Below are 11,477 nucleotides of genomic sequence, written 5' to 3'. Positions count from 1 at the left end.
ATGACCAGTTTCTTTTAACCCAGAAAAGTGCAATAACCCATATTTTCCTTTGTACATAATTTCCCTTTAGGTTATCATTTAAAGTAAAACCTTCAGTAATTTTTTGAGTGGGTTAAGAGCCTCTGCTTGCTAGGTTTACATTACTATCTGTTTCCACATGAGGGAAGACATCAACTCCATCACTGATATTTTACATGGATAGTTTAGATTTGCATATAAATGCTGCATATACCACATGTATGAGTATGCTGGCCATTTGAAGTTCAATTTGCAGTGAAAGAACTTTTGACCCTTGACAGGTGCCTCCACATATGACATGCGTAATGTGTGCAGTAAGCCCAATGGCTTAGATAGTACAGGTGCGATTGGCTGCAAAGCGTTGTGACAGCACATACTGCTGTCTAATCGAGGTATTAACACAGATCAACTTTCAAGGTTTATTGTTGTCAAACAGTTGTTTTCACTACATTAAAAAAGCCTTTAATAAACTAAACGGGATGTAGAAGAAATTCAGACACACCCATAAAGCTCACATATTGTAATTTTTACGTTTTATTGCAAAAAGTCATAAAATCTTTTCAGTCACGCATAGATAAACTGCTTTGACAAGAAAAAAAGTTAGTGTTTAAATTAGAAATATCCACAACCATCCAGAAATACATTATTCCCATCTTGCTTATAACAAACTAGTTCACTTTTTTTCCACTAAAGATGCACACAATGTGGAAGAGTGTGCAGGTCATCTGTATGATCCATGTACTGAAACTGCTTTGCAGTGCTCCGACTGTTGAGAATGAACAAGGGGGGGGGGGGGGGGGGCAATATTAAAAGAGTGCAGACATCTTTTAAAATTCAATAAATTAATAGCTTTCTGTTATCACAACTACATGAAAAAAATCAGCTAAGTGATGAAAATAGGATTTTCATTACTTATAGCAAGCAGAAAACAATATCTGTGTACAAAGCTTGCAGAACTAAATCTGTAAATAACCGTATTCCTGTTATTTATTCTACAAACAAACAAAAAAAAAATCTATGGCAGAGATGTGTCATTGTGGATTTTGGCAGGAAGAAAACATTTGCGCTCTCAAGAGAGCTGGATCTTATTACACAAAAGAAACTAATTCTCAAGGGTTTTATTAGCAATTAAACCTTGCAATGAGTTAATAAATGCCATGAGTGTAATAAAATGAAGCTCCTATGCCTAAGGAACAAAAAACAAGGTTGAATTTAGCAGCCCCATTCCCAATGAAAAATTCTGCATGCCACACAATTTTTTTTTTCTTACATTTCACAATAAAAACACAATTATGAATTTACATACAGTAATAATTTATTCAGAAATGTTGTTCAGTTCGATTATTCAGACTTTGTCTCATTCATAAAAGAGCAGCCATCTCACCTCAAATACCAGAATATACAACACTGAGCATAGCACTACGCCAAGAAAACTCTTGGACATGATCTAACCGCAACACTGATTTTCTTATTGTTGTAGAGAAATACGTTGTGTGGATTGTTACACCAGATCTACTGTACCTATGCACCTCATGAGATCACAGTACTTCTGAAAATGGATTGTCAGATCGGACACGCAGAAAGGCAGGCCAGGGAAGAAAAGAAAGAAAAGAAAAGGCTTTCAGTAGCAGTCACATTGCTGTACATTTAACAGCATGATAAGAAACCTGTATTCATAAAGACAAGTGTATATTGTGTTTTAACACTTTGTCCCTGATGTGAAGGTATTAGTCATGTTCCTCATGATCTGTAAAAGGTCAGAAGGCAGCTCCACTAAGAGCAGATTCATAGAGTGGGATGTGCGTTTTTTTGTGCCTCCTTTTAATCTGTTGGTTAAAGCCGAACAAAAAACTCTCCCATCCTTTACAGCCAAGGATGCTGCCATCCTAGCCTCTGTTTGATCTGCAATGATGGTACTGCACATGTGATCAGTTATGACACCAGGGCCCCAGGAGCTTTTCACCTTAATGTGCTAGTATGCACAGCATATTGGCACATTATGGAAGACTTGCCTGGCTAATGATCCCTTCCAGCGCTCCAGTCACTCCCAGGCACTGCTATCTTCTCCCACTCTTCATTTTGGGTTCCGACTCTTCGGTTGCTTGGTTTGCTGGCCATAATAACATGATTCCTGAACATGCGCAGAGCCGTGCTGTAAATGTATGCTGAGCTGCACATGTGTGGCTCAGGATACACAAACTGACAAGCATGGAGAAGGGGGTATGACAGTAGATACCAACGGGTTTCTTTTGTTGCCCTATTCCTACCCGTTGTCTTTTTTTTTCTTAGGTTTAATTCTGCTTTAAAATTGATGGGTTTAGTTCCACTTCAAAACTTGTATGCCAAACAATACCAGGTTCTGGTAGCTTACAGCTCCCTTTTTCTATCTATAGACCAAAAACCTTAAGTACTAAAGAGGAAGTAAACCCTGATGGGTTTTACTTCCTCGTTATTCCCCTGCAAGGTAAAAGCATAATGGGCTAGTATGCATTGCATGGCCCATTATGTGCCGCTTACCTGCAAACGAAGCCCGCGATGTCCCCACTGGTGGAAGCATCCATCTTCACCCCTCTTCCTTCCGGAGCCACGGACTTCGGCTCTGACTGGCCGGAGTCGCCAGACTGTCACGGCACGGGCCCTATAGAAACAGCACGATTGCGCCCTTTCTAAAGAGCGCATGCGCCGATGACGTCGGCGAAAACGTATATGGTAAATATCTCCTAAACCGTCCAGAACCTACAAGTAAGCCTTATTATAGGTTTACCTGTAGGTAAAAGTGGTCTGTAAGGGTTTACGACCACTGTAAAAGCTAAGGAAGCTCCTAATTTGGACTTTAGGGCCAGTACACACCATATGCAGTTCAGTGCGTTTTTTTTTTCTGCATCAAAAAAAAAAAAAAAAAAAAAAAAACACACATGGATAGTAAGTTATATGGTTTTCAGTGGCATAGTTCACACCAGTGCAGTCAGTTTCGGTGCGTTCTAGTATAAAAAAAAAAAAAAAAAAACTACACTGCACTGTACTGGAACGCAGTATAACTCATCAAAAATGCACCAGAACACACATGTCCTTATTTAAGGTGAAGAAAAAAAAAGAAGAAAAAAATTAAAATAAAATAATTGCAATGCGTCAAAAACACACACGCAGAAAAGCATCCGGACTATGTTTCTATGGTGTGAACAGCCCCTAAAAGAATATCTAAACCCAAGAACAAAAATGCACAATATTGCAGTTTATAGATATTAGATGGCCTGGCTGCATTTGTTTTCTTTTCCCCCCCTCCCAAGCCAAGAAAATTGATAGCAAATACAGAAAAATATTTGTTGATCTTGTCAAAAAAGTCCTTGCCACTTCCTGTAAACTGCACAGATTATTATTTTCCATCCAAGCTATCCTCTAATCTACCATATGCACTGCCTCCATGTAATGGAGATAAAGAGATATGGACAGGTTTGTGATCTATATCAGGGGGGCAGCCTAGGGTGACAACCATGGCTCCCTCAAAAGATATAGTGGAGAAGTTATGTAACCACTTAGGGCACAGGAAGCGTGTTTTTGCAGGACTACCAGGTGAAAATAAAACAAAGGAAGCTTAAAAAAAGAAAGCAAATGCAGCCAAGGACTAGTATGCTACAATATACTACATTTGTTGGCTTACACACATTGGAAGTGGAATGAGGGTACAGTTGTGAGGTTTTTATTCACACTACATTTACCACATGTACCTCTAGTTATCCACTTCAAGCAGAGTTGCCCTTAAAACCAGTATACCTTTACTAAAAAGTATATTAACCCAACCTCCCCCTTGCCCTCCTGAATTAAACTATACTAGAACAACCCCCTCCCCCTACCTGCACCAACAGACCCTGCTGCCTACTTACCTCCAGTAGACAGCTGCATCCTGCTTCAAGCTGCAGCTTGGTTTAAATCCACTAACACTGGCCATGTCTAAGCAGTAAGACCTCCTATCTGTAGCCACGAAAAGATGGCTCTATTCAAATCACTGAGTGCTCACTGCAGCCAGAGTTAAAGAGGAGCAGAATGCAACCATCTTCTTCTGGTAGGTAGGCAGCTGGAGTGGAAGGTAGAGTGTCCTTGTATGGTTTTGTTCAGGAGTGATAGGAAGGAAGGGAGGGTTAGTGATATATATATATATATATATATATATATATATATATATATATATATATATATATTTTTTTTTTTTAGTAAAAGTTTTTTTTTTTAAAAACAGAATTGCCATCTGTATCTATCATATGCTGTTTAAACTGTGCCCATATTATACAGTAAGTGAAAACAATTTTATGAATTATGGCTTCCTGAACAACCCTCATCAAAATCAAATATATTTACAGTTTGTTTTTTTTATAGTTTTTTTGTGTATTTTTGAATATACATGGACAGATAAAAATTGTACACCAGGATTTCCTTAAAACAACTGCTGTGAATTTTTTCAAACAGAAGTTACAAGGTAAGAGCCAGAATGTCTTTTGGGGCTTTGAGAGCCACTAGAGTCTGTGGCTTCATTTTTTGAGTCCCTTTTTTTTGAGTTTGTAGTCACTGGAGTTGGAATCTGAGATGGGCGGGATGTGCTACCATCTGTATTACTTTTCCTTGGACTAGGATTATAGTTAAATGGAGTGACACGTGCTGCAACTGTTCCACTTGGTGAGCTGTGTTTGCTTGAGCTACTTGAACTAAATGGTGTACGCTCTGAAACTGGATTTTCATTAGTCTCTTGCCCTGCGGGCTGGCTGTTTATTACAGGTTTTGGGTCAGTCCCCTTTGCATCCAAACCATCCAATTTAATAAAAGATTTTTGCCTATTTTCCAAGACAGGCCCATTCCCATTCCCTGAATTATGCCTTCCTTGGCAGTCCCTTACTGTCTCATCCTTTTCCCCCTGCTCTGATATATTGTCAATTACTGGGGGAGAATTCCCAGTGGGAGTTCTGCCTGATCTAGGGTTATTGATTGGGCAGTCCTCAATTCTTACCCATACATCTTCTGTTTTGGAGACAGCTGGCGCCATCTGGAATACGGTTTTCGTTTCTAGTGCGCTGGGAGACTCTGCAAGAATATTAGAGGAACCAATGCTTGATGTGTCAAGGATTTCACTCTCCTTTATCTTTCGCCAAGTTCCTTTTGCAGATGGTGGACAGTCTGTGCTTGATTTATGCCCAGGAAAGGAATACGGTGGCTGCCTTTCATCTTCACTCCTTGCTTTCTCACTAGATTCAGAAGAAGCAGACAAAATTGAGGATGAGCTTCCAGTTCTCCTCCAAGTACTTACACGAGGAAGGGATGATGAATGCTTGCTATGCTCACGTTTCCATGTACCTGATCGAGTAATTGGAAGCCTGGATGGTGACTCTGAATGTGATCGACCAATATCATGACGTTTTCTGAGGTCATTGTGCTCTGGAGGAACATTCAAGTTTGGGGGCATTTTCCTCCAACCTCCAGGTTGTACAGGATGAGTTGATAAAGACATATCAGGAAGGGAAGGGCTCAAAGCTGGTGTTTGAGATTGAGATCGTGTGGGGGAGTCTGCTCTTGATGAAGAGGATAGAGATTCAAAAGATGCAGACTCTTCCAATTTTCTCCTTAATGTTGGACTAGGTGCTTCCTTAATAAATGTTGATTGCCGTACCAAAGCAGGCCTTTCTGACCTATCTGACTCACTTCCACTCGACTTTGTTGAGGACATTCTAGAGAGTTCTGCTTTCTTACTGGATCCAGCATTATTTGTGTTCTGATTTAAACCCTTTGATGCAGACTCGCTTCTTGGAATACCACTGGGTGCTTTAGGTAGATTGCTAGTAGGCTGTTTACTTAGGTTCTGCTGGCTTAACTGTCTACCTGGTGATGTATAGGACATTCTACCTGAGCCTGAAGACTTGGTGGACACTGTGCTGGGAGAAGATGTTCTTGGCAACTGGGAGAATTTGTTGGGAGGGTTTATGCCACTCCTGCCTGGTGAAATAGAACTACGACCAGGTGACTGCAAAGGCCTACTTAATGGTTGAGGAGATGGTCTTGAAGGAGTAGAGTCTCTTGAACCTGATCTAGAACCACCCTTATTTGGTCCTCCTGGTGTAGTAGACTGCTTGCTACTGTAAACAGATTCAGATTTAAATTGCTTTTGCCCTCTAGGAGAATTTGTGGCAATGTCATTGGAACTTTTTGATGTGTTTTTCAGAACAGGAACTTTCTTTGAAACAGGACTTGTGCTAGGAGAACTAGCACGGACACCAGGTATATGTATCATTGTTCTCCCACGTGAAATTGAGGGCGTATTTGACTGTGCTGACTGTTTACATTGACTTGAAAAGTCGGAGCTGGAGCGGGATTTTCCCGTAATCATGCTTTTATAAACTTTCTTTCCTCCCTTGATGCCTTTAGATTCTTCCTCAGTTTTCTTATTTTCTATCAAACTTTTCTCCCCAGGTTTTAAAATTCTCGGTCCTTTATTTATGGTAATGGTCTTTTCTTCCTTGTCAGGAGTAAGATGGAAAGGGGAGCCCAAGGAAATGCCAGATTTTAGTGAAAGAATTGAATCTGAGTCTGATGAGCCTTGTCGCGACAAAGAAACTCCAGCAGCTGCTTGATGTATGCGGCTAACAATTGAATTAGCACCTTCCTGAATTGCTTTCCAGTCAAAGTTCTCTGAATCTGGAGAAAAGGCATTTTCAGAGTCAGGGCTTTGCAGATCTCTCAAATCTAGAGTAAGATCAGGTTCCTCAGCAAGTATTCCACCAATGCTATTTGAACGGACCTTCTCGCCTTCACTCTTGACTTTGGGAAGTTTTTTCTTCTTTGGCATTGCTGAACTTATGCATTCTTGAAGCAAATCATCTTCAGAATCGATGCTCAAAGAACTCAATGAACTGTTTCTAGAAAAGCAGACAGGAGTGTCTTCAACATGGAATGATTTTGGTGCATAACCTGATGTTTGAGGTCTACGCAATGCCATATCTGAGTCAGTAGGTTCATTTTCTTTTGTTACCTCAATCTTTTTGTTGTTGTTCTCTTGGTCAATGTCACTCAATGAGCTTAGAGATGAATTGCGAGAAAAGCATACAGGTGTGTTTTCAATGGCAAAATTCTGCATTTTCTCATCAGAGGCTGCTCCCCGGTCTTGAACAGATTTAGATGCAGGAGGAAATGAGGCTTGTTTTTGCAACAGAGACTTAGGTGAAGCTCTGCTTGCTGTATTCTTCTGACTTGACTGTCCCTGTCCTGTTTGGCTTGACTGAGGACTTTTATTTGCTGTTCTTGAATCTGCTGCTTTTTCTTTCCGTAACTCATCTTTTTCTTTTGAAAGGTCAACGTCATCCTCATCAAAGTCTAATGAACTGAGCGAATCATTTCTTGAGAAGCAGTATGGTGTGCCCTCTATTGGTGTATAGTGGTGTGGAGAATCAAATGCAAAACTTCCTTTTATACGATCTTCGTTGTTGGAAAGCTTATTTGTGGACTGGCTTCTAACATTTTGCTTTTTTGTTTCACAGTAAGGTTTTTCCGGTCCTAGGCTCATTTTGTGTTCCGTGTTCTTCTTTGCAGGTCCAGTTAATTGTGGAATAGGTTTCACCGGAGAGGTGGGCTTCTTTTCAGTTTCTTGGGAATTCTTATTTGAGGTAGTGTTTCCACTGGTATGATTAATCTGATCCATTATCTTTTTTACTCTATATGGTTTGTGGCTTTTCCCTTTGGGCATAGCTGAATGTATGCATTCTGCAAGAATATCCCCTTCTTCTGTTTTGTCCTCATCAAGCCCTAATGCACTGGTGCTTGCATTTTTACCAATCTCCGAGTCATCTGTACTTCTTCCTTCAGTTGGAATTGTGTCTCTTTTTTCAAAATGTGTAGGCACGGGTAGTGCATTTGCTTGATCATTAGTTGCCAACTCATTTGGTGGGGATTCTATGGTAAGGTCACTGAGAGATGTTGCTGTAGAAAAATTTATGGGTGTGCCTTCGACACAGTAAATTCTGGGCATATCATCGGCATGGGTGAAACTGACATGTTTTTGAGCCTGTAATCTATTTTGAGGGGGAAGTAGTTTATAGACTGGCAGCTGGCTTGGTTTTCTAGCTGTAGGTGGTGCAGTTTTGGAAGCAGGGGGTTGAGAAGTTTTCTTGTTTTTCCTGGAGGATTTTGTAGGCATAGCTGATATTATACACTCCTCTAATATATCAATGTCATCATCTGTATCATCTAACATATCCTTCTCTGGTTCTGCTTGCCTGTCTTCTTTTGACTCTTGATGAACAGTGGATTCTTTGGACTTATCTGACTCTCCTTCATTCCCTTGATCATTTTCAAAAACAGGGGGCATGATTTTAAGTTCTACATCTTTCGGAATATAAGGTTCATCAAGACTAAGAGCACTAAGGCTTGATGCACATGAAAATCCATCCGGTGTGCTCTCAGTGGCAAAATGCAATAAGGTATCTGCTTCCTGAAGTACCTGCACCCTCTGAACTGCTGCATGCACAGTAGTCTGTTTTGCAGCAGAGTCTCTCTCCTCTGTGCCAGCTGATAATTTAGCTTTATTTGCATCTCTCTTATTTTGTACTACCTGAGGTGGAGGAGGAGTTTTACTTCTGCTTGGAGGCATTGTTTGTCCTGGACTGTCAGGAAGATCGCTAGGACTTATAACACCACTAACCATACCACTGCATGGCTCACTCTGCACAGAGCTAGCTATTGAATGGCTCTCAAAACTATCCAGAGAACTGACAGAAGTGCACCTGCTGAACATTAAAGGAGTTTCCTGAACATAATGTTCTGGGGGGCTCTTTGGTGTCTGAGCACCACTTTTGGAGGGTGATTTAGCACCTGAGGAGAATTCTACAGACTTGTGCCTTGAAGGGTCTGAAGGAGACAAGTTTGAAGTATGTAATCTGCTATTTTTTGTCCGTATATGGTGTGAGGTGGAACGAGATTCATTTGTTACGCCTTCCTTAGTATTAGAATCTCTACTATCCTTAAGTTCGGTTATCTGAAGTGAATTATTCCCATCTGCTCCCTGGGATGTTCTTTCACGTCCTTCAATTTCATCTTCAGCAGAAGACAAAGATGACAAAGAACTGCACCGTGAAAAACATATAGGTGTATCTTCAACGCAGTAGGTCTGCATAGTTTCTTGATTGATTGATGGAGGTTTACTTGTGGTTTGTTTTTGCCTGTTTTGACCACTTCGAGACTGAGCAGAATTAGGATGAAGTTGATTTTGTCTGCTTGTGTTGGGTGATGGAGTTGGTGTATTGCTGTTGGATGTCACATGATCTTTCTTAGATCTCTGTTTGGAAGAAATCTTTGAAAAAGAAAATGAAGGTTTTTGTGTTGTGGATTGAACCTCAGGAGGATACTTTCGACTGTAATCAATGGGCTGCTCAACATGGTGCTCATCTTGGTTGTAATTTTTCATGCTGAAATTGACTTGCCTTTCATCTTCATCTTCTTGCTGTTCTTCCTCAGAATAACGCTCACTGAAATTGGTTGTTTTGTCATCATCAAAGTCATCAACTTGACAATGAGATTTGCTAGACTTCTGATTCATTCCCATAGCAGAATTTGTTCGTATCTGATCACCTTGGGCATTTGCCACCCTGGTACGATATGGGGGGGAATTTTCTGGCTGTGATAAATGAGGGGGAAACTTTTTGTGTTTTTCATCTTTGTTTTCTGTGAATGCAGTAAAAGGTGTTTTGGGATTTCTTGTCTGTCTTTGCTCATTTTGTTTCATTTCATTATCCACAATATGTTTGTGTCTAGCCCATCTCTCATTTTGAGTCGGACTTTGTCTTCCAGAATTTAATTGTTCATCTGAATATTTGAGACTATAATTTATTGGAGTATCAAGTTCAGTATCATTATCATCCATGTGATTAGCACTGTGTATTTTATGAGCTAGACCTGCTGGGTACTGTCCATAATTACAGAATTTGCTCTCGTCGTCTTCAGAATATGACTCAACAGATGGTTTAACTTGGCCACGCTTTCCATAGCCATCAGTGCTGCTAACACTGTTTAAACTATCATTTGAGGACATTTTATACTCAATGCTTTTCATGTAGGACACAGGACATCCTCTGTTAGAGTTCTCCCCTTTGGAAAAATTGTACAGATTTGTATGGGAATGGTTAGATGTCTTTCTGGTAGCAGTTCTTTCATCCGATGCATTGTGAGTATCTGAAGATGATCCTGAAATTCTGTCCTCTTGAGATAGATGAATGTTTGATACTTCATCCATAACTTTCGAGATTTGAGCAGTAGTTGACAGCTGGAGTCCTATACGCTTGGAAGAGCTTCCATCGCTGCTAGTATGATAGTTATTTACCCCAGGGCGTTCTCTGTCCTTTTCTGCCCTGCTATCACCAGCTTGCCTAGAGGAAGGTGCTGGCAGCACTGTTGCATTTATGTATGGTGAAAGCACAGTTAAGTTGCCAGGGTTGAAGTTGTCTGACCGGCAAATAGAGTCATCATGTCTACTTGAGTCTAAAACATAATCACTGTACAAATTCTGCTTATGTCTCTGCTTATTGCGATGCGATGTTTTGGGGCTTAAGTTATCAATGTTATCAAATGTCTCAGATAGGTGTTGGGCATCAAGCTCTGCTTCCAAGGCTTTCTGTTTTCGAACATGAAGGGATGGCACACTAGATCCAGGAGACATGATGTTGGCATCTTTATATTTAGCAGGTCTGTTTGCCATTAGATTCCGTAAGGCTGCTGCACTGCCCATTGCTATCATTTTGTGCTTTGAATGGATGAGGTTTTTGAGCATGCTGACAGCACCCATGTCCCAGAGAGCCTCCTGATCCTTGGCATTTCGGGCTGATAAATTCCATAAAGTGCCACAAGCATTGCTAACAATAGTCAAGCTGTGTGATTTCAAGTGCTGTAGAAGTGTTTGCAAACAGTTGTTCTCCCTCAGAATTTGCCTAAAATGAGAAATTAGGTAAATGTCAACCAAAAGAAGAAAATTCCTGAATAATGCATTATCTATTGTAAAGACATGATTAAAGTATATCATTTCATCAGGCTAGATAATCTGGACTATAAATGGCAATCTAACCCCAGATGCCCTTATTTGTCTGGTTAGAAACCGGGTGGTCTTTAGGTCTGCAATAACCGAAGCTCTCTTGGGGACAAGATTACCATCTGTGTTTAGACTTAAATTGTCTGATTACAGTAAAAATTTTAATACCAAATAAATAAAAAAATAAATGCACTAAAGCACAAATAGCAATAACACACAAGAGAATAGGGATCACTAATAATAAAACAGTAAAATGAAATGTGGATATATTGCTGAAACAAGCAAATCCAATCTGAAGCTACATTTACTTGCTGTAGGTTTTACATTACAAGATAAACGAGCCTCAGCATATTTCAAATATTTTCCAGGTATCCAAATTTCTTTACTACAAATCGGTTAAATTTTGAGT

At 40.1% G+C, this 11,477-nt stretch overlaps 1 protein-coding gene across 5 annotated transcripts in view; it reads right to left on the bottom strand.

The window, feature by feature from the left end:
* Positions 1-523: 523 nt before the first annotated feature.
* Positions 524-11,477, bottom strand: part of APC (APC regulator of WNT signaling pathway) — a 215,289-nt gene continuing 204,335 nt past the window's right edge. For 4 of the 5 annotated variants that reach the window (XM_073624614.1, XM_073624616.1, XM_073624613.1 and 1 more), the window contains one exon: positions 4,161-10,970. In XM_073624614.1, the coding sequence (XP_073480715.1) occupies positions 4,472-10,970 (6,499 nt within the window). In that variant the 3' untranslated portion in view covers positions 4,161-4,471. Of the gene's footprint in view, positions 1,568-4,160; positions 10,971-11,477 lie in introns of those variants that run through there. The other variant, XM_073624618.1, reaches the window with a different exon arrangement.

This window comes from Aquarana catesbeiana, linkage group LG01, assembly GCF_042186555.1.
Source record: "Aquarana catesbeiana isolate 2022-GZ linkage group LG01, ASM4218655v1, whole genome shotgun sequence".
NCBI classification, from domain to species: Eukaryota; Metazoa; Chordata; class Amphibia; order Anura; family Ranidae; genus Aquarana; species Aquarana catesbeiana.
The sequence above is the reverse complement of the archived record's forward strand: the minus strand, read 5'-3'. Positions and strand labels throughout refer to the sequence as shown.